Source organism: Orbilia oligospora, assembly GCF_000225545.1.
Source record: "Orbilia oligospora ATCC 24927 unplaced genomic scaffold scaffold00215, whole genome shotgun sequence".
In the NCBI taxonomy this organism is placed as follows: Eukaryota; Fungi; Ascomycota; class Orbiliomycetes; order Orbiliales; family Orbiliaceae; genus Orbilia; species Orbilia oligospora.
This window is the reverse complement of record NW_011645772.1, coordinates 1,004,769-1,024,161: the sequence shown is the minus strand read 5'-3', so window position 1 is coordinate 1,024,161 and position 19,393 is coordinate 1,004,769. Positions and strand designations below refer to the sequence as shown.

The following is a 19,393-nucleotide window of genomic DNA, read 5'->3' as shown; positions in this document are numbered from 1 at the left end:
TCTTAGCGATAAGAGGTATTTGACATTGCTCGTGACATGTCTACATGGAGGAACAAAATAGCGGAACGGTATCTAATTTGTTAAATGCAAACTCGCAGGTTTAAACCGGTGAGAAGCTTAACAAGCGAAGCGCAACTAGGATACGTAGATATATGCACGGGTCACCAAAATAAAATGAGCGTTTGAAGATTGAGTGGAATAATGATAATCGATAACGGAAACTCAGTACATTAAATATATTGGTAATGAAACATAGCCCAATTGTAAAAACCCCATGTAAATGCTGCCCAAAGTCCCAAACAAAATTAAATAAATAAAGAAAAAATATATAAGAAATGATCAGCTGTGAAAAAAGAGAATGTAACTTTTCCTTCTCTTCCAGACAGTTTATTGATCGGCCGTGACATCTTCGTCATTACTAGGATAAAGGCAGCCTATTGCACATCTAGTGCAAGCCGAAAGAAGTGAAATAGCGGAGCTGGATCGGTTCTTCGTTGATATTTCGAAGCGTGACGATTTCGTAGGTTGTCCCTCGCGCCATGAGTAGATGCATATTAAATATCGTATTTATGGTCGTAAACGCTAAGTGGTATCTCCAGAGCAATGCGGACAGTAAAAAAGATGTGGAAGATTCGGGATAGCTTCGAAGCGATGATCCAAGGAGCTGGTATTGTGCCGGCTAGGAACCGGCCTGTAGCCGGGGCCCTTTTCTGATATTTATATACGATAAAAGATTATATCGTTTGTCGCCAGCTAACCCAAGACCAACTACCATGCAAGGTGTGTTCAGGTTGATGTATTCGGTTCATGATTGTAATATCAACTAGGAGTTGATTTATTTGGATGGGATTGGTGGAAGAGGTCTGTTTGGTGGAGGACCCGGGCTTGGTGGGATGGGTCTGGTGTTCTGAGCACCGTTGCAAGATAGCGAGGAAGAATCAGCGGCCATTGTGTATATATGTATGAGATAGACTAAGATGTGTCTAAAGTGACTTCGATCTATTCGAAGTCGAGAAGTATGCGATGAGAGGAAGCTCTTAAGCTAAATGTATTTGATAATTGTTGAATTGTCTTTAGTAGGACTGATGTCTGACTGGTTCAATAGAATCTGGAGTGGATGGGAGGGGGAATCGGGATGGATTTATATCCAGACCAGCGCAGTGAATCACCTTTCGTTTAGCTCATGTTTCGTAAGCTGCGTTTTTGGGGCCATGCTCATATGTGGTGGGCCATCTTGTCAGTCAGTTAGGCTAGTTAGTACGGAGTACTGTGTACTGTGTAAGTACAGGAAACAGCGTTTTGCCTTGGGGCAGGGAAGAGATGACCATCCTGGAGGGGTCAACCAGCAGTAGATTGGGGGCTTGCCAACTTGTCGGGGCCCCTGTTGGTACCAGTGGCTAGCTCGATAACTAGCTGCTTGTGCGTCTGCGGTGTCCTTTCTTTTCTTATTTGCGAGAAACTAACGCCCATCTGGTCTCGGGGGGCTCCCCTGGGGGCCACAGAATGGTCCTGTGCGTAACTTTTCTTTTTTCCAAAAAATGTCACTCTCTGGTCGCTCTTTTTGGTCGACTCCTTTCTTTCCTTTTTTCTCACTCGAAATTTCTTCTTTTGCATTTCCCACTTTCAACAGCCTTTTCATGGCGCTGGTGTCGTCGATGAACAAGTGCAGGGATTATCAATAGCAGTGACGATGATGATGTTCATGACACTGAGTTAACTAGTTTTGTCCCCGCAAGATCTCTTTGATTTCCTCGGACTTGGTAGGAAGAGTTGATGAGTGAGACTTCCTTGATACCTAGCGCAAGTGTTAGATCAGGGCCAATTTCCTCTCCTTTCTATTCTCCTTCTTTCACTCTTCTTTTACCCTTGCTCATAGGAAACGGGGCTGTTGAGGTCCACTCGAAATGACGATAGTTTGATATGTTACAGCTGGTTTGTACCGAGGAGAGCGCAGGTTTTTTTATTTTTATTTTTTATTTCCAGCTCAGCGCGAGAAGCTCCACCACTGCGCCATCCATGCCAGGCACATCCTGATAGCGCTGAAGTGCTAAAAAAGGTACCATCCAGTTCCTGTACTTTTCGACTGTACCTGATTATACTAAGAACTTAGTTGCTAGTTGCTAGTTGCTCCATAGTTGTCCGCACTGGGTTTTTCATTGTTAAGTTCCTTTTTTCGATTCCAATCTTTCCGTCTCTTCGATCTTACGGAATTCTTTCCCCATTTTAGCACGGACGTTTCTCTTGTTACCTTTTGTCGCAGTTCCCTTTTTACACACATGTCTTTGGCTTTGTTCTTCCTTTTATCTCAGTGAATCAACGTTATCCTTTGACCTACGGGCATCGGCGCAGCCAGGTTGAATCTTCCCAGTTTGTGCTAAACCTCCTTCATCATTTTGTCAGTTGTGGAATGTGGAGAAAATCTAGGTCGCTACCCTGTCAATCCATTTTTGTCTTATTACAACGGAGGACGGACAAGCTGCACAAAGTATGGGAGTAACTTGGGGCCATGTCCTACCCTGTGCCAATCTCTCACATTTAAAGAATGTGACCCTGGTTTATCATCCTTCACTTCAAATCTTATGGAGAGCGCCGTGCGACCACGTCGATATATCCTCAAGCAAAAACGAGGACGTTGTTTGCTTGCGCATTGAATACCCTGCGGCGCCCATATTTGACCTTGTTTGCATTCCTACGGACTGATATCAGGATGCGAGTGACTCCAAACAAAGAATGCAATGCCGTGTCCAAACTCTCCCTCGCATGAAATCGTAGACGCTGGGGGGGAGTTCGCAATCAATAACCACGTGAACTACTTTGTAACTTGACTAAATATTCTGCTCGCAGATGCGACCTAGCCTCTGTGACACCCAAGTATCATTTGAAAGTTTGCTTGTCGCAAACAGAATCCCGACCGTTCGGGGTGCCAATGGCCGGCCACTCGCTCGATTTTCGTGCGGCCACGCCGAAAAATGTGGATGTTGTACAGAGTCCAATCTCTTTTACTGCGCAGCTTGACGCAGCCCATTGAACCTGAAACACCGAACGAAGGCAAATGGTTGACCGCACCCCTTTATTTTGGGCTTGCTACTAGCTTGCTAGTTCTCTTTCAGCTAGCTTCAGGTACAGTAACATTACCAAGCCTTTCATATGGTAACTCGCGGCCTCCTATTCGGCTTCGGCAGGCCCCTCACCGAACACCGCAGCTTCTTGCGGTCGCGGAATATCCTTCTAGAAAAGAATCGAACATTATTCCGAGAACCTCTTAAGATATTGCAGAGGGAAATCACTCAACTTGCAGATGTGTTAATCCGTACGTACCTTACGTACTGCAAAGCAAAGTCTATAAGCATTAATGCAGATAATATATGCCCGCTTGCGGCCCTTCGAATTGGCTTGTTGAACAATCTTCATGGGTAAAATGCAGTATGCAATATACGAGACTTGCAGTAAGCTCGTCGATGTATCCCTCGCATCCGGCGAACACAAATGAAGATCGACCACTATACTCTAATCAAAATAGTCTCGGACAGGCCAAGATGTTTAAGACCTGGCTATCGTGCATATTATGTACTATGTCTTTGTTATTATCTTGCTGTAGTATCATTAAGACCCGTTTTTAACGTTTGCCACGCAATAAGTCAACTTGAAACCCCCAGGCAATAAAACTTATTATTTATTTTTTTCCTTCCTAATATCCGCCTCCTTTTTATAAATTTAACGATCCGACGGTTACCCAGCTAGATTCAACGGCCAACCGGCTTTAGCTTCGTAAGATTTAATCCGTTGGAAGATTAGCTTTGGAGATGATTATTCTGGATCGGAGCTAGCTAAGCATATAGTATTTAGCTTGAGATTGAGTGAACCACAGTCGAGAAAATTCAAAATAACCCATGTCCTTGCCCATGCAAGATAGAGATGTGTGGAAATTGCTGTAAACCAACGAAATTGCTCGTTGAAGCACATAAACTCCCACCCCTAAATCAGTTCACGATACCGACTGACTGGAAGCGGGGCGGAAAATTATACATAGTAAGCCATCCACATGTGTAAAACTGAATGTTGGGTTCTCCGTGAGGAAAATTGCGTAACCTTAGCCGAATTCACTTGGTAATCTTTAGGCGAATAAGGAGGCCCAGGAAATGTGAGTTTCACGATCAAGTTTTTTCCCCCGTACGTCTACGATAGATGAATGTAATATCCGTGATCCGCAGGTACTGATTCGAGCGTGTTATCGGACTCGGCCGCTCCTGCAGATATCGCGATTGACCAGCTGCAGGCACTGTTTTAGCCTCCTATGATATCTTCGAAAAATTTTCTTGTCCGTCCGTCCCAAGTATATAGCTCGGTACGCCCGCATGTGCAAGAAATCCTTGGCTATGGCAATACAGGTTCTGAAGAGTATTATTTGGCTACCTAGTTTTCAAGCCCTTATTAGGAAATTTTATTTGGACATTTTGTAAGCACAGACACCGTAATAAATCGGTATTCCGTGTCCGTCCGCCTGTTTTGTTCTAACTTCACGGCGGTAAATAACGGCATACTTTACTGCTATCGATAACTAGTGTCACCCAGGTCTTGGGCCCAGTATCAGAAACGTGTATACCGGGGTTAACCCAGAATCAGCCAGGTTCCAACGGGAAGATACAACCACGTGGACTTCACGACGGCTCTGAGGCTGACCCACAAAGGCTTGACTCCTTCTTCCTCTAACTGCCTATCATCGCCTCAGCTTGCGACGATGGATCGAGTGGTCTGAGCCTCTGATAGGTCGGCTACAAGGATCCATCGACTGCAGCGAGGCTTTTGTCTACCCACTCCTTTGGGAAGGCCTAGCTGTGACTGCGGACGAAAGGACTACAGTGATATTGTGTGTGGGGACATCAGTGTTGATACCGCTCTGTTACATCTGGATCCATGAAGATAACATTGGCCAAAATATTTCCTTATACTTATTGAAACCCGTTTCAACCAAAGAATGGTGGGTCTTGTATCCCGCGAGCCGAATTGTTTTATTTCTAACAGTGACTGAGGCTTGGCCCACGCGATGGCTTGCTCGAGTCCACAAATATCATCCGACAATGACTCGTCAGGCTAGAACGGAGGTCAGAGTTGGAGATGGTGATGTGGGTCATCACGAATGTTGCTGATGACGACAGCTCCCCGGCCGCCAGTGCACTATATCACAGTCCAGAGATGCACGCACTTCTGGCATCAACGGTGTAGTAGTAAGCTCTTCACGGCCATCCGTTTATTACACATCTCAAAGCCCACATTCCGCTAGCGAATCTTAGCCGATCAATATTCCCGACGGGATCACACATCAGATTAAGACCTAATTCTGGAATCCAGTACCCATATTACTTCGTCACATGCAGTTCAGTTTCTAATCGTCCAAGTGCCGTGGGGAAACAGGGCGAACAGCTATGACGAGCCCTGTACGTACGTAGCATCATGCGCTTTGGGATGAAAGCATCAATTTAGACGGCATCCTTCGGATCTGGTTATCGTGCCAACCGGCACATCCAGTATGCAAATGATGCTCGCCTTAGCCATTTTGGGAATTCTACCCCATCTTCCCAATCCTGTTCCTGGTTCCTGGCAATCTGACATGGGTCTGGACACCCTCTTTTCTTACATCCAAGGTCCCAAAAATGTAACGAGGACAAGTGCTGACAAGTTTGGGCATAGCAAAGGACGAAAAAGGTGAACACCCTCACTTTACCATGGTCATCTTTCGAGCCTCTCTCTGTTCGCGGATCCACTCTTCGGTTCATTGACCAGTATCTTTAAGGCTTTATATTTAGAATTACCGATTCCTGAAGCGGGATCTTGGAATCAGCTGATTAATATAAACACCCAGGTCAACTAATACGAGGTATTTTTCTTACATAACCAAGCCGTGTCAAGTCCAAGAGGCGCCCCGAGCCGATCGATGCTACCCGCGCCCACTCCTTGAACTCATTCTCCTTAGCAATTATTATGGAATATCAACTACATACATATATATTTACATACTCGATGCTTCGGTAATATACCTTGTGGGATCTTCTGGGTCTGTTTAGTTGACCCCATGAAGCTACAAAGTACCAGCATGAACCAACCCCCAAGATTATAAATCCAAGCTGACTAGTATGTGGTCTAGCGGAATTTGCAGACAGATGAAGCTGTGAAATGCGAATGACTTATGCAATAGCCAACAGATAATATAGACTGGGCCCCAAATTCGGCGAACACGGTCCCAGCTGGTTATAAGATTCAACCAACTTCTTATATTGTCAGTGGTATACGAGAGAGTTTGAGGAACTCGGTCAACATAGTAATTGTCACCAATGTACATACCTGATGCTGGTATTAGGACTAGGACCAGGACCCTTTTGGCACCAATAAGACGATCGCCATCCTTTGGTCGGGCACTCCACGTTTGAGAATCCGCAGCTACAGCTGCGCAGCAGGGATCTGCGATTGCATGGGGTGCACGATTACATTACAGACTGACCAGGAAACCTCGATTGGGACCAATATCTAGCTTTTATCGATCGTTCGCCCTCGACAAACTCGTTCGATGTCATTAGACGTAGTCGGTACCCCTGAGATACACAATCGATACATTTTTACCTATCTGCCTTGTCTGCTCGAAACCTTCAGCCTCGTTCCACTGTCTCCTCGGTTCAGGTTACCAATACCGGGTTGAATTTTGCTGATCTATACACTATATGACCAATTGGGTCTATCAGTAGTTACGTATTGAATAAATCTCAGAGAGAGTGGGAAAGAGATACATTCGATGTGCTGAGATCGCCATTGATCAATACCTACCTATACGAATATCGCTCGGATTTAAAGAATACGCCCTCCACCAGACCGAATTCGGAGCAGTCCACCCTTTTAATTTACACCCATGATAGTTAAACCGCAAACCTACAAATGGACAAATGTACAAACCTGCATTGCATTGGCATCAGAGTATTCAACATGCGACAATTGACCCCAACCAGAATTGAGATTTTCCTGTTGTGGCATAGGCCGATGGACGTGCAAATATCGCTCCGTTATGTTTGCTTGTTCCAGAGTACTTTGTTTCTGTTCCCCGCGCCCGCTCGTGTTCGCCAATGGCGGGCTGGAGAGTTAACCGATACACCACTATACACGGCAGACATTTTGGTGTTTTATCTATTTTGTTCGTTTTCGTATAAACTTTACCTAAATCGACGATTAATAGCACCCACTAAAACAAAGATTATTCGAGACCATGGGCATATCCGCGGAATTTCCCTAGGTATGACCGTTATCCGTTCTTACAACCTTAAGATAATGCGGGATTTGCCATAGTGAAGCTCGAGAGGCAGGAAGGTCCGTGAACCACTCGAGCCTCCCTCTCACCCTTTTTTCGTTTCCATAGATTCAAATGTTTCATTGACTGAAGCATGGCCATAACTAATAAGCACTTACACACCTCTGGCTCTGCCGAAGAGTCTTCCTTAGCACGGACACTACACTATATCCGTTCCCTATCCTGCATCTCTTGTCACGCTTACGTACTGGCCGGGATATGCAAGGAAAAGGTTTTCCCTGCTGCATGCGCGGTGACTTGCTTCTGAACCCCAACCCATTGCTGCTATTACCTGGGGTTCGAAATTTACGAACCGTATCAACGGATCCCTCAAATCCGTTCATGCTATGCAAGCGGGTTGGTTTCCCAAAAGATATGGTTGCATTGATTGCTTGGGAATATTTTCGAAGCACACCAAGTTTCATCCAAAAGATTTAACAGACAAAATTGGCGACATTCTTGCAAAACTTAGTTTTATCAGCAGACCAAGCGCATATTTTACCCCTCTCGATATTGCATTAGGAAAGATATCGCTAGTATCCGCAGATTGCGCAATCAGAAATGCAGAGAGATGAAAAGGTTGAGCTCCACGTTTGCTCGATCGCGAGCATCTAACTGAACTATGCATGCCTCACTACCCTCTTCTAATATGCCCCTCGCAGCATCTGTATGTATGAAGATAGCTGCCTGGAGAAGCTTGGGGATCTAGATCACGAGATACTTGCCTGGTGCTTGTGTACCACCCTGCAACATCGAAGGGTTTCAGTTCACCATACATGGCGCATACCAGCCTGCATCTATGGCTCATAGTGACATCAATCTATTGCCATTGCGCATCGACATAACGTTTGAAGACGCTCCCGTAGACGATCGGGTGCCGGACGTGGACCATGTTCATGGTACCCTATGGGAATGCAAAGTTGAGATTCCGCACAAAGCAAAAAAGTTCATGGCTCCCTTACAAACTAACTTCCAACAATTGTCTGCCTTTCATATCCTCGACATGTCGAGTCGGTAATCGCTTCGGTTGACCTTTCTAGCAGAATTGACAAAAGCTGGGCGAGAATGCTGGTCCGAGAACCCAACAAAGACATGTCCGGCTCGGGAAGGCGGGTGGAACCCGGGAACGTCTTCGGGAACCACTTGGTGGAGCCCAGGATTCGAGCAACCTCCAACGATGCCAAGAATTCCAACCTGACCTCATCCAGCTTTGACCTTCACACACACACACACACCTTCACCAGCTCACCTTATCCCAGCCGCCCAACGTCTCTGGCTTTCAGCCCAACCAACATTGTCATGCACGCGCGCGCGCACTCCATATCCGCATGAAAGGTCCCAGCTTCTTGGAATTAATCGATGAACGCCACCAACAAGTTGACCAGGGACAGAGCAAAGCGTTATTAATTCATTCATGATCTCCATTGCGCCGAACCCAGTCACGCCTCTGTGATTGAAATTTCTTTCCAACTGAAGGATTGGGAGGCCTTCCCACCAATAGGGCATTACATCTAAACGAGAGACCTATTCCTGTGTGCGAAGCTTGTTCCTACACTTTAAAGCCTTCCCGCAAGTTGAAGGTGTTTCACGCAGCCACATTTTCAAGACAGATCGAACCAAACTGTACCGATCTCCCAAAAAGGCCTCGACGAAGTTCCCGAACTAAGGTTGTATTAATAAGTACCGTAGCAACAGCAGGTATACAATCGGCCGATAACAACAGATGGCGCCTCTTCGAAGATACATCAAATTAACCCCCCAAACAACATTACAAGCTCAAATCTTCCTTGAGGACCCAAGCCTTCTTCATACATGGCTAATTCACCCTACAAATCCAGCTTTACCTCGGATCATAGACTCACTGAAAGACCTCATCCTGCCTAAACTAAGAGAGGAGAGGGAACGGGAAAGAACTGGGGCCGTAACGAAAAAGCAGCAAGCTGTCAAGGATGTAGTTTCCGGTAGCGACTTCGAAGTAAGCGTGTTCTTCAAGGATGGCACGAATCGACATGCATTGGTAATGCCACGAAGAGAGTTTCTGGCGCCCAAGCCGGAGGGGGGCTTGAAGTCGAATTCCAGCAAGATGGTTCTGGGAAATAAAATGTTGGATGTCGGCGAATCGGAGAATGGCGGCGAGCAAAATACCGGTCAAATCGCTAATTTAAGAATCGAAAACGAGGAAGAAGAGGTTGATCTGTATGCACTTCCACTAGTCCTTCCTACTGAGGCAAGTGATGCGGAGGTGCACCAGGCAGACGTCAATTCGGTACCAGTACGTCGGTCTCGCCGAAAGACACGGACGCGTGGAAATTCTAGTGACAAGGAAGATAATGCAGCCTCTCAAAGATCCGAAGACGGGGATCGAGCTGAATATCAAGCCACAACGCCCACCAGGCGAGGGTCTCGCACACGAAATGACGCCACTCGGAGGAATACTGGCAAACAGAACCAAAGGGAGCCTATCACAATCGATTCTGGCTCAGATTCCGAAGCTGAGATTGGAGGAGGCGTCGGGAAAGACCCAGTTGAAGAAACGAAGAAGCCTCTTTTTCGAACATCGTATGAGGCATATAAGATTTACGGGAAGATCTTGTATCTGATTGTGAAGAAGCTCGATATTCCGCAGGCGACCGGCCAATCAGAGCAAATATCCGAGACAGTGGTTACGCGGGACATCCCTATTGCACCAGGCATTGAAGATTCTGGAACTACGGAAGATGTGATGGAAGGCTGGATGTACATGTCCCAAGTCATCCGGGAAGATAATGACTTGTAAACCTTTGTCACACTGCTCGGTATTTTTACTCGGATTTAATCGGTGTAGCTCTAAGTACCAGGACCAATTCAGCGCTATCATCCAACATTGCAAGCCACCACAAAAAGAACCAGCCACCAGAATGCTCAAATTGGTGTCGTATCACATTTCATATTGGTCGAAATCGCGGCAATTACGTGAGAGTTTAAGATCTCACGCCACATCTGCATCGCAGAATGCCTCCCAATTGATTTTATCAAAAGCCACCGTCTCAATCCATTCACCGAATACCTACTGTCTTCCCGACCCTGTGGTCAGCCGTACTGTTGCCCTGCATGCGCCCTGCGCCGTTTTTCCTGCGGAAACTTCCCCAGAAAGATCCTGAACGAACAAGGAATTGCCCAGAAGCACAAAACTGTCCTCCAGACTGCGGAAACGTATCAATTTCATCGGCTGCCACGTGTGCTGCTCTTATCTATGGCATTAATATGAACCTTGCATGAAGGCCTGAGCGTTGTCGTATTGAAGATGTGCACAACCCCCTTACCGCTTTCAGATTCAGCTGCAGGTAGTGAAATTGCAGGTCAATCTGTTTGTTGAGTGCGGGAAAACGACGAGGGATTCCTCCACCCTGAAGGCCTTATAATCATGCGACCATTTTAATATACAATTATAATCCAAGCTCTGCGCAGGTTTACTTTCATGGGTGTGTGTGTGTGTGTGTATGCTGTGAGACCACTTTTAGATTCAAAGTCCAGACCCATCCAAATCCTATAGCTGCAGGTCCGAGCTGATCAATAATGTTAAAAGAAATACGAATACGGAACATGCGGGGAATCGACAGGAGACTTTAACTCTTAACGCGCCGAATTCGAGATCCTAAACCACTCATGTAGCGTCGCTTTAATGCATATCGAGAATCATTGCCTCTCCCACCGAGTCATGCGAAATGGAATTGCTAACCGCTCTTACCCTGCATTGGGAATTTTGAAGTCCTTGCGTTGACCTCCTTCGCCTCCCCATGTCTTTCACTTAGGCGAACGAGAATTACAAAAATTCGAAACATCAGCCTGGTCCCTTTCGCGACAAAATTTGAACCGACAACGGCATCCCCAGCTTGACCAACCCCAATGTCACCAATTGAGCTCCATGTCTGGAACAGGGCGTTCGGACTGCCGTCCCTAGACCCCGAATGTCTTGCGGCAATTGCTTTCCTGAGCTCTGCGATACCTCAAGACCTTTGGGTACTTGTGGAGAGTAACAATGCTGGTGTTTCGCCGAATGGTAAGGGTTTCCCCCGGGCACTTCTGGCGTCCTTGTAGCTCTCTGATAGTTATCATTACTAACAGTTTATATTCCGCAGGATCATTGCCGGCACTCAAAGACGGTTCACAATGGATTGGTGGCTTCGACGCGATAGTCTCGCACCTCAACTCCAAAAGCGCAGGCGGTTCTGATATCGATAGAAGCCTGACGGGTCTGCAGAAGGCCCAATCTGTAGCGTACGTCAAGTCCAAATTACACTCTATTTCATCTAATAGTACCGAAAGATACATGACATCGTCAATATACTATCACATACCGTATTGTATACAATTGATACGATAGAAGCTGATTTCAAAGTATATTCCCAGATACCGCTCCTTCATCCGCAAGACATGCCTTCCTATAACCTCCCTCTCCCTCTATGTCACCAGCAAGAACTGGATAAACGTAACCAGACCTCTATACTCTACCTTCCTCCAATTCCCCATCCAATATGAAATCCCACATACCCACCACGCACGAGCAATTGCCTTAACCGCTCACCTTACATCCCTCATCCGAGACATAGCAGCCGAAGAGTCTCGGCCCCTACAGCCGGTTTCCACTGCCTTTGCCGGCATCACCACTACTACGGACAAGTCTATACCCCAGGAAAAAGAAAAGATAACGACTCGTGTCAGACTTCGTAACCTACTGGCTGACTTCCTAGACCCAATCAACGAGAAGCTTGCAGGACAAAGTTACTTTTTTGGTGGTGCATCTCCTACCACCATCGATTGTTTGCTCGTTGGCTATCTCTCCCTCTTGCTCGTTCCGGACCTTCCATCTCCCTGGGCGAAAGAGATACTCCAAAATGAGTTTTCAGATATAGTTGGTTATGCAGATAACTTAAAATCTGCTTGCTTCACACAAGATATAACCTACGGTACTCCAGACGAAAACGACAAACTAACGTTGATAAGCTGGACGAAACGTACCATCGAGGAATCACCTCGATCATGGGGCGTAAGCGATGAGATTCCACTCAACCAAGAAGGTCACAAAGCTCGGTCAACAGCGTTTTGGGTTGCAGTGCAGGGAGTCATTGGGTTGGCGGCGACGATTGGAAGTGTAGTTGCTTATAAGGCGTTGACGACTGAAGGGAAGGTAGATGTCGAGCTTAAAGAGGAAGTTGCAGGGACAGAGGTTTACTCGACGGTCAGGGGGGCCGTAGGGGATGTAGAGGGCACCGGGGCTTCAAATAACGGGGCCGAGGAGGGGAGACTCCCGATATTCAGAGCGGAAGATATGCTGGGGCTGTAGTCGGGTAGTCGGATAGTCGGATATTCGTCCAACATTTATGCCCTGGGTTGGGAATCAGGCAATCAGCAAGTTCGAAAGAGAAATGTCCTAGAAGAGCATCTCCCAAACCAACTTTTTCTGAAAATTGGCTTCTTAGCGTCTTGCGGGCCGGTATACTAGCGTATTCAAAGGTCAGATAAGCCCCGTCTGTATTGATACGACCACGACTCGTGTCATCTCAAGACTACATTATTAAGGCAGGAGCCATTGTACATACATACATACTTAGTTAAGTATGTTGCCATCCAAGCACAGATCATCCCCTCCCGAGCATAAACCCTTATCTCCAGAGAAGTTAAGCCGAAGGACATTCCAGGGTCAAGTCCAGCTATAAATCCCTATCGTAAACACGTGTAAGATTTGATAGGCGTTTGGTCGACTTAACCTTGCCCGTCGTTAAGTCCATTAGGAAGACGAGGGGGGTGCGTTTATAAGCTTAATCCTATCATGCGGGATATATATCGTCCGAGGCTATTTGAGTAACTACCTAGATACCTATTTCAAAGGGATAAGCTGTGCTAGTGGTCTAGTTTTGATGCTGAATAATTATAGAGATTAGCTATTGCCTAATACTGCACATATTGTCGTGGACCTGCCATATGTTTATACTATTCCCGATACGTACATGAAGGTATCCATCGAGACCGTTCCAATATATAATCACGCATTTGTCATTCGAACAGGCTTGTCAAGTATCTACACATCTACGGACGGACCTATATCGAGGTCAATGGTACTTCTTACTAGATTTCCCCTCTTATTTAACGAAGGGGGGGTCAGTTGAAAGGTCCGGCTGTTTTACATCTTATGATAAACTTCTAGCATCTTATGCAAAAAAGAAATTCATACCGGCCAATGGTTCTGTAGCCAGGTAGCTTTTTTGTGGCAGTTGCGTAATCATGGTATTATCAACAATTCCTTATAACAAATAAAGGATTTCATGATACACTATGTGAGAGTGTGTGAGAGTGTGTGTAGTGGATAGTAGTAGTAGCCTCGAAAAGCCCTCCCGTCAAATAGTATATAAGAGAAGCAGAAAGGTAGAGTGTGTGTGAGGGCGTAAAAAGGCGTTAAGAGACTATGTAGGCATTACAAGAAAAACCCGACTGAGGATAAAAAAGTGGAAAAAAATATGATATCACAGAGAAACACCCGAAAAGAGAGACAAAAGACAAATTAGTAAACAGCCTTCGTTCTGAGGACATCACCGAACTCATCCAATGGACTCCTGGCAAGGGTTCTATCCTTCCACAAATTGGGAGTAAGGAAACCGTAGGTGTTGCCGACGGCGACGAAGGTGGCCTTGAGGGTGTTCTCGAGGGTCTTGGTCGAGCCGGAAGAGGATGTGTAGGCATCTTCGACACCAGCGAGCTGGAGGAGACGCTTGACGGCTGGGGAGGCGACGAGGCCGGTACCACGGGGAGCTGGGATCAACTATAATTTCATCAAATTAGCCTGTTTTCTTGGACTAAAAAAATATTTCGATTGAGTAGGACCATGAAACATACTCTAACAGAGACGGAACCACACTTTCCGCTCTCCTTGGCTGGTAGAGAGTGAGGCTCTCCGAGAGAAGAACCCCAGTAACCTCTTCTGATTGGCAAAACGGAGAGTTTGGCGATGATGATAGCGGCACGGATGGCAGTGGCGACTTCCTTGGAGGTCTTGATACCGAGACCAACGTGACCGTCGGAGTCACCAATGACAACGATAGCCTTGAATCGGGTACGCTGACCGGCACGGGTCTGCTTCTGAACTGGCTTGATCTATTCGTTGTTTAAAAAGATTCAGTTAGATATATGATGCGAATTTGATATTGAATATTCCGTATTGTTCTTATGGGACCAATTATCCAGAATCTGTCTTTTAGATCCCCTTGGCTCCCTCTTCCTCCTCATCTCGAAATCTCTGGGGGTAAAGAGAAAATGAAGTACCTTCATAACCTCATCCTTCAACTTTGGCAAGAAGAAATCAACAATCTGGTACTCCTTGATTGGTAGGGAGTGGAGGTAGATCTCCTCCATGCTCTTGATCTTGCCGGCCTTAACAAGACGTCCAAGCTTGGTAACTGGCATCCATTCCTTCTCGCTGTCTGGCTTTCCACCGCGACGGGCACCACGACGTCCACGTCTTGGACCACGGTCTCCTCCTCGGGATGCGAAGCCACCGGCGGCACCTCCTGCTGGGGCTCCTGCTGGAGCTTTTGCTGCGTCTGCCATTGTGATAAAGAGGTTTTTTGAGTGTTGAGGTAGGGGGTGTCGGACGGGTGGTTGAGGTTATTCGATTTGACGATGATGAAATGTCGAAGTTGGAGATACTGGCCCAAATTCAATGAAACCAGCAACTTTGGTGCGTTGAGTTGCCTTGGTGGTGGATTTGAAGACACGCTATTCCATATTAGGAAGATCTTATCTGATCTGATGATAAGGGCACACCAGCCCTTCGACAACACAAGCTAGGTATTCCCCACCTCGACACCCACGAGCATCTACTTGGGTATGTGTACGCATACGACATGAAGACGTGAACACGGCATAGGCGACTACAATCGCGAGAGAGGACCAGCTTGGATAAGTACTCTAGCTATGTTAAAGGGGAATTCTTTTCTGCGTCATTAGATCATCTGAAGTTAGATATGATATATGCCAATATTAATCATTGCACTACATTGATATTGGTCCTAGATGGCCTGAAGTATCATCACCCGGAGCCAAAACACCATATGCTTTGTAGAGAGAGATTACTCTCTGATACACGAACGATACCTTTAGCCATATCTTGTAATTCAAATTGGATCTGTAGCGCCAGTTCTCTGAAGGAAACTAGGTTAACATGATATTACCATTAACTATTTTCATTCAGGTCGAACGGTCCCAGCTGGGGTTCATCTATACACCCGTAGACAGCTCAGAAGACCTTACGGATTGGTAACATATATAAATGGGCCAATCACGATCTAGTCCATAGAAAGTAATGGAATTGTCGTGGAAGGGTATCATCAAGAAGTGCTATATATCGAGACACAAAACTGTACCGTCGATTTATTGAGTTCAATGGACAAGGTCCTAGCCTGGCCCGGTTCAGGCGATCTAACACTTCTCGACATCCGTAGCATATATACCCCATACAAACATCGAGTTCAGTATACCTGATCGATTACTAGACGAAACGAAATACGCCGGGCTCTAGATTGATAATTCTTTTCTTATTCTTACTATAAGATATCTAGATTTTGAGATAGAGGACCATGTTGTATTGTAATTTTGTAAATTGACTTCCCAACCTTTAACCCCCGGACCAACCAGACTAACGAAACTGGTGTCAGTGTAATGGAAAACGGAATAAGCTTTTGCCGTGTATTTTAGAGCCCCCCACGGATTCCGGGGCCCCTCCTTGCAGGCCTGCTTGACAGGTTACACAAGAAGTTAGACATTTTTTACGGCTTCAATCCATTGTCGATGGTACTCAATTGTCTCGTCGCGCCCACGGGCTCCTCTTGTTTCAAGGCTAATACTTGTAGATCTATATAACTATCCATCTTCGAATCAACAATACGAGGCACTGACGATTAGATTCAGATCACGTCATAAACGGTGTATCGTCATCTTGCTTATAGATTACTTAGAACTTAAAGGATTCGTTTGAGACAAAAATCATATTCAGACTCCATATCAACAATATCGCGAGATTTATACTTACAAGGGAGGCAAAAAAAAAAGAATAAAAAAAAAGCGATATAAAACAGAAAGGAAAAAGCTATTCCGCAGCAGCCACGAAATCCCAATTGAAAGAAACACAAAACGGGGCGTCATGCGTCTTTCCTTCCACCTTCCCAATATACACCCGTTATTGCGAAATGGGCTACTTATACGCCCGAGCAAAAAAAAAAATCATCAACTTAAGTCGAGCGGGCGTAGTATCAGGTCGGATCGAGTATTAAAAGTATATTATCTGGGAGTTTAGAAACGACATAAAGAGAAAACGACAAAGGGAATCAGCCGAGAGGGAAAGCGAGGTGCACAAAAAAAATTCTTTTCAGACAGTAAAAGTTAATTCAACAAAGAAAAAGAAGCAGAGGAAGGGAGCGTGGCAGGTGGTATCTGTAGGATATATTCTGATAAGGAATCATGGAGAGTTGTGTTGGTAAATAGAGTCCTCCAAACGCCAAAGAAATATATTCATTTTGCTTATCGGCTGTTTCTTCTTATCCGGGTCGGCAGCGAAGAAAAAAAAAAGTGTGCCGATGTTGGTTGCTAAGTAAAGCTATAAGGGAGAGCGCGGCCGTTACGATTTCTTCCATGGCTGTGTTACAGCAACAACGATGATGACGATGATGATAATGATAATGACTATAGCCATGCGTTAGTAACAAATCTCCGCAAGTATAAACATCGGCTGCCACATCTTTAACTTACGAACGAGGAGCAAGCACCACCACTTCTTCCTACGGGCACCTTCCGCCGATTTGATAGCAGTGTCGAGCTGCACAACTGCTTGTCGGGTGTCTTCCTCCGCCCTGACACCGTGATCCTCAATCTCTTTAACTACTTCGCCTTGTTCTTCAACAAGCCTGTTCATATCCTCGAAGAGTTGGGCGAGTTCAACCATGGTCTTCTCGATCTTCTGGATATCATTGTGTCGGCTGCGGACTTCGGCAAGAGCGGATCTGGCAGCACCTGTTCGGTTACCCTGCATAGTCTGTTCCGGTTTGTTAGTAGCATTCTCTCACCATTGATGGGTGGGTACAACATACAGCTTGAGTAAAGATCTGTGCATTGGGGTCGGCCTCCTGGATGTCTCTGATCTGATCCTCGGTAGCGTTTGGATTGGCAATCCTATATTGTCGAACAAGTAGTTCCCTCGACCTCTTCTGGTAGGCGACTTCGATCTGTTGGTAGTTGGTCAAGGTCTGCTTGAATTTCCTCTCAAGAGGGCCGACCTGGTTCGCCTTATCCTGGTCGTGGAGAGCTTCGGTCTTAAGTTGACGGATCTTGCCGGCCATGGCTCGGTTCATTGTGGAGATTTCAGCCACGAGAGCATCGATATGGCGCGTTGCCTCGGCCGACGAAGACTCATCGACATGGCCTAGGGATTCACTCTGGAGCCTCTCGAGATCGGAGATTCTGCTGTTGATGTCCTCATCCATCTGTCGGAGTTCGGCGATTCTGCCGAAGAAAACCTGAGGGTTTGTAGCCTGCTGGTACGGCTGTCCATTGAGTGGTGCCATTTCGTACCCTATTTCGATAGCGAATGATATTAGCCAGATGTCCTTCCCGGCACCAATATAATTGATCGGGGTTTTCCAGATGGGAATGCAAAATACCTCCGTTGCCACTTTGCTGGCCCTGGCCCTGATAATTAGACGGGCCATATTGGTCGTTGTTGTACCCTGTGTTCTGCTGCGCGTACGGGTTTTGTTGACCGTAACTATTGAAAGGAGAGACCACCAAAGTCAGCACCGAGCGGACACACTATAAACTCCAATCGAATGCCCGACACGAGAAAAGTCGGCGATTGGTATCAAACGGGGAAGAATTATCGGGTGGCGTAATTAGTACGTACTTATACTATAATTAAGGAAGGAGAACAATAGTCAGCGACACCACTCAATACGTATAGACGGATTTTCCCCCAACATGACGAAAATGTATATTGACAGAGTCGATGTGATTACAAAAAAAGGAAGAGAAGGAATTCTATAATTATGCAGGCGATTTCACGTTTCCGGTGGATATCGGATTCTTCGAATGCACGATACGTCGGTGGTAGTTCGCGAAATGGCGCAGGTTGAGGCCATGGCAACACGAAAATAAAAGGGGCCAAGAGAGACTTACACTCATTTTGAAGGATATCCACCGACCCTATTTAGATATTGTAACAAGGGAAAGAAAAAGGAAAAAGACAAGCTGGAGAGTTGTCGGAAGAGGGCGGAAATGTTCGAATTGGTCGACAGGGAGGTTGGATTTCTAGATTTTGGATATTTTGGATTTGGTTGTCGAAGGGAGATGGAAAGGAAGAGTTCTAGAATTAAGTGACGGAGGTTAGGAAGTTAGAAACGGGGAGGAAATGGTGGATGGGATGCGTGCGAGGATTTATTTGAAGAGGGTTTGAGTTGACATTTCTGACGGGCAGAATCATATTAATCAGGCAGAGAGGGTAATAAAACAAGCGACAGGACAGGCCAGGACAGGCCAGGACAAACAGGCCAAACAGGCCAACGGTTGGCTGGCCGGCTGGTTCAAAACAGCAGGACCAGCCTGGCACAGACTACCTATTCAGACAATTTGGTTCGCAAAGGGGCTTTACTCACTGAGCTTCTTGTCCAGCCGATGGGAATTCGATACACACGTCAAACCGGGTGGAAACAGTGGACTCCGAGCGAGCCAGAGAAGCGGGGATTTAGAATTTAAACGTTATATCGGAGAAATCAAAATTTCTAGAGAGAGATGGGAGGGAGGGATTCGTGAAAAGGGAAAGAAACTAAGTAGATTTCGATTCGATACTCCGCTGGGATCCTTTAGATACTTATATACGTATATACAAAAGGTCTCTTCACAGATGTAAGCTTAAATGGACCTGAACTGACCTGACCGGGGGGCAACTGGTTCGATGGGGCTGAGAATTTAGCTGCATGACACCCGCTGTTGTATTTGAGTTTTTTTTTGGAAGACAAGACAGCTCTCTTTTCCCCATTCACACTG

The 19,393-nt window shown here is 46.1% G+C and overlaps 4 protein-coding genes across 4 annotated transcripts; 2 read left to right on the top strand and 2 right to left on the bottom strand.

Moving 5' to 3' along the window:
- Positions 1 to 9,053: 9,053 nt before the first annotated feature.
- On the top strand, positions 9,054 to 10,106 carry AOL_s00215g314 (uncharacterized protein; the record flags this gene model as incomplete). Its single annotated transcript, XM_011129516.1, has 1 exon — positions 9,054 to 10,106. The coding sequence occupies one exon, from the start codon at positions 9,054 to 9,056 to the stop codon at positions 10,104 to 10,106; it is 1,053 nt and encodes a 350-aa protein (XP_011127818.1).
- Positions 10,107 to 11,215: 1,109 nt separating this feature from the next.
- Positions 11,216 to 12,653, top strand: AOL_s00215g313 (uncharacterized protein; the record flags this gene model as incomplete). The annotated part of the gene is made up of 3 exons (XM_011129515.1): positions 11,216 to 11,369; positions 11,449 to 11,587; positions 11,720 to 12,653. The coding sequence occupies 3 exons, from the start codon at positions 11,216 to 11,218 to the stop codon at positions 12,651 to 12,653; spliced, it is 1,227 nt and encodes a 408-aa protein (XP_011127817.1).
- A 1,215-nt stretch (positions 12,654 to 13,868) lies between these two features.
- On the bottom strand, positions 13,869 to 14,911 carry AOL_s00215g312 (uncharacterized protein; the record flags this gene model as incomplete). The annotated part of the gene is made up of 3 exons (XM_011129514.1): positions 13,869 to 14,126; positions 14,201 to 14,458; positions 14,627 to 14,911. The coding sequence occupies 3 exons, from the start codon at positions 14,909 to 14,911 to the stop codon at positions 13,869 to 13,871; spliced, it is 801 nt and encodes a 266-aa protein (XP_011127816.1).
- A 2,065-nt stretch (positions 14,912 to 16,976) lies between these two features.
- Positions 16,977 to 18,532, bottom strand: AOL_s00215g311 (uncharacterized protein; the record flags this gene model as incomplete). The annotated part of the gene is made up of 6 exons (XM_011129513.1): positions 16,977 to 17,041; positions 17,108 to 17,390; positions 17,446 to 17,927; positions 18,016 to 18,119; positions 18,255 to 18,259; positions 18,527 to 18,532. The coding sequence occupies 6 exons, from the start codon at positions 18,530 to 18,532 to the stop codon at positions 16,977 to 16,979; spliced, it is 945 nt and encodes a 314-aa protein (XP_011127815.1).
- Positions 18,533 to 19,393: the final 861 nt, after the last annotated feature.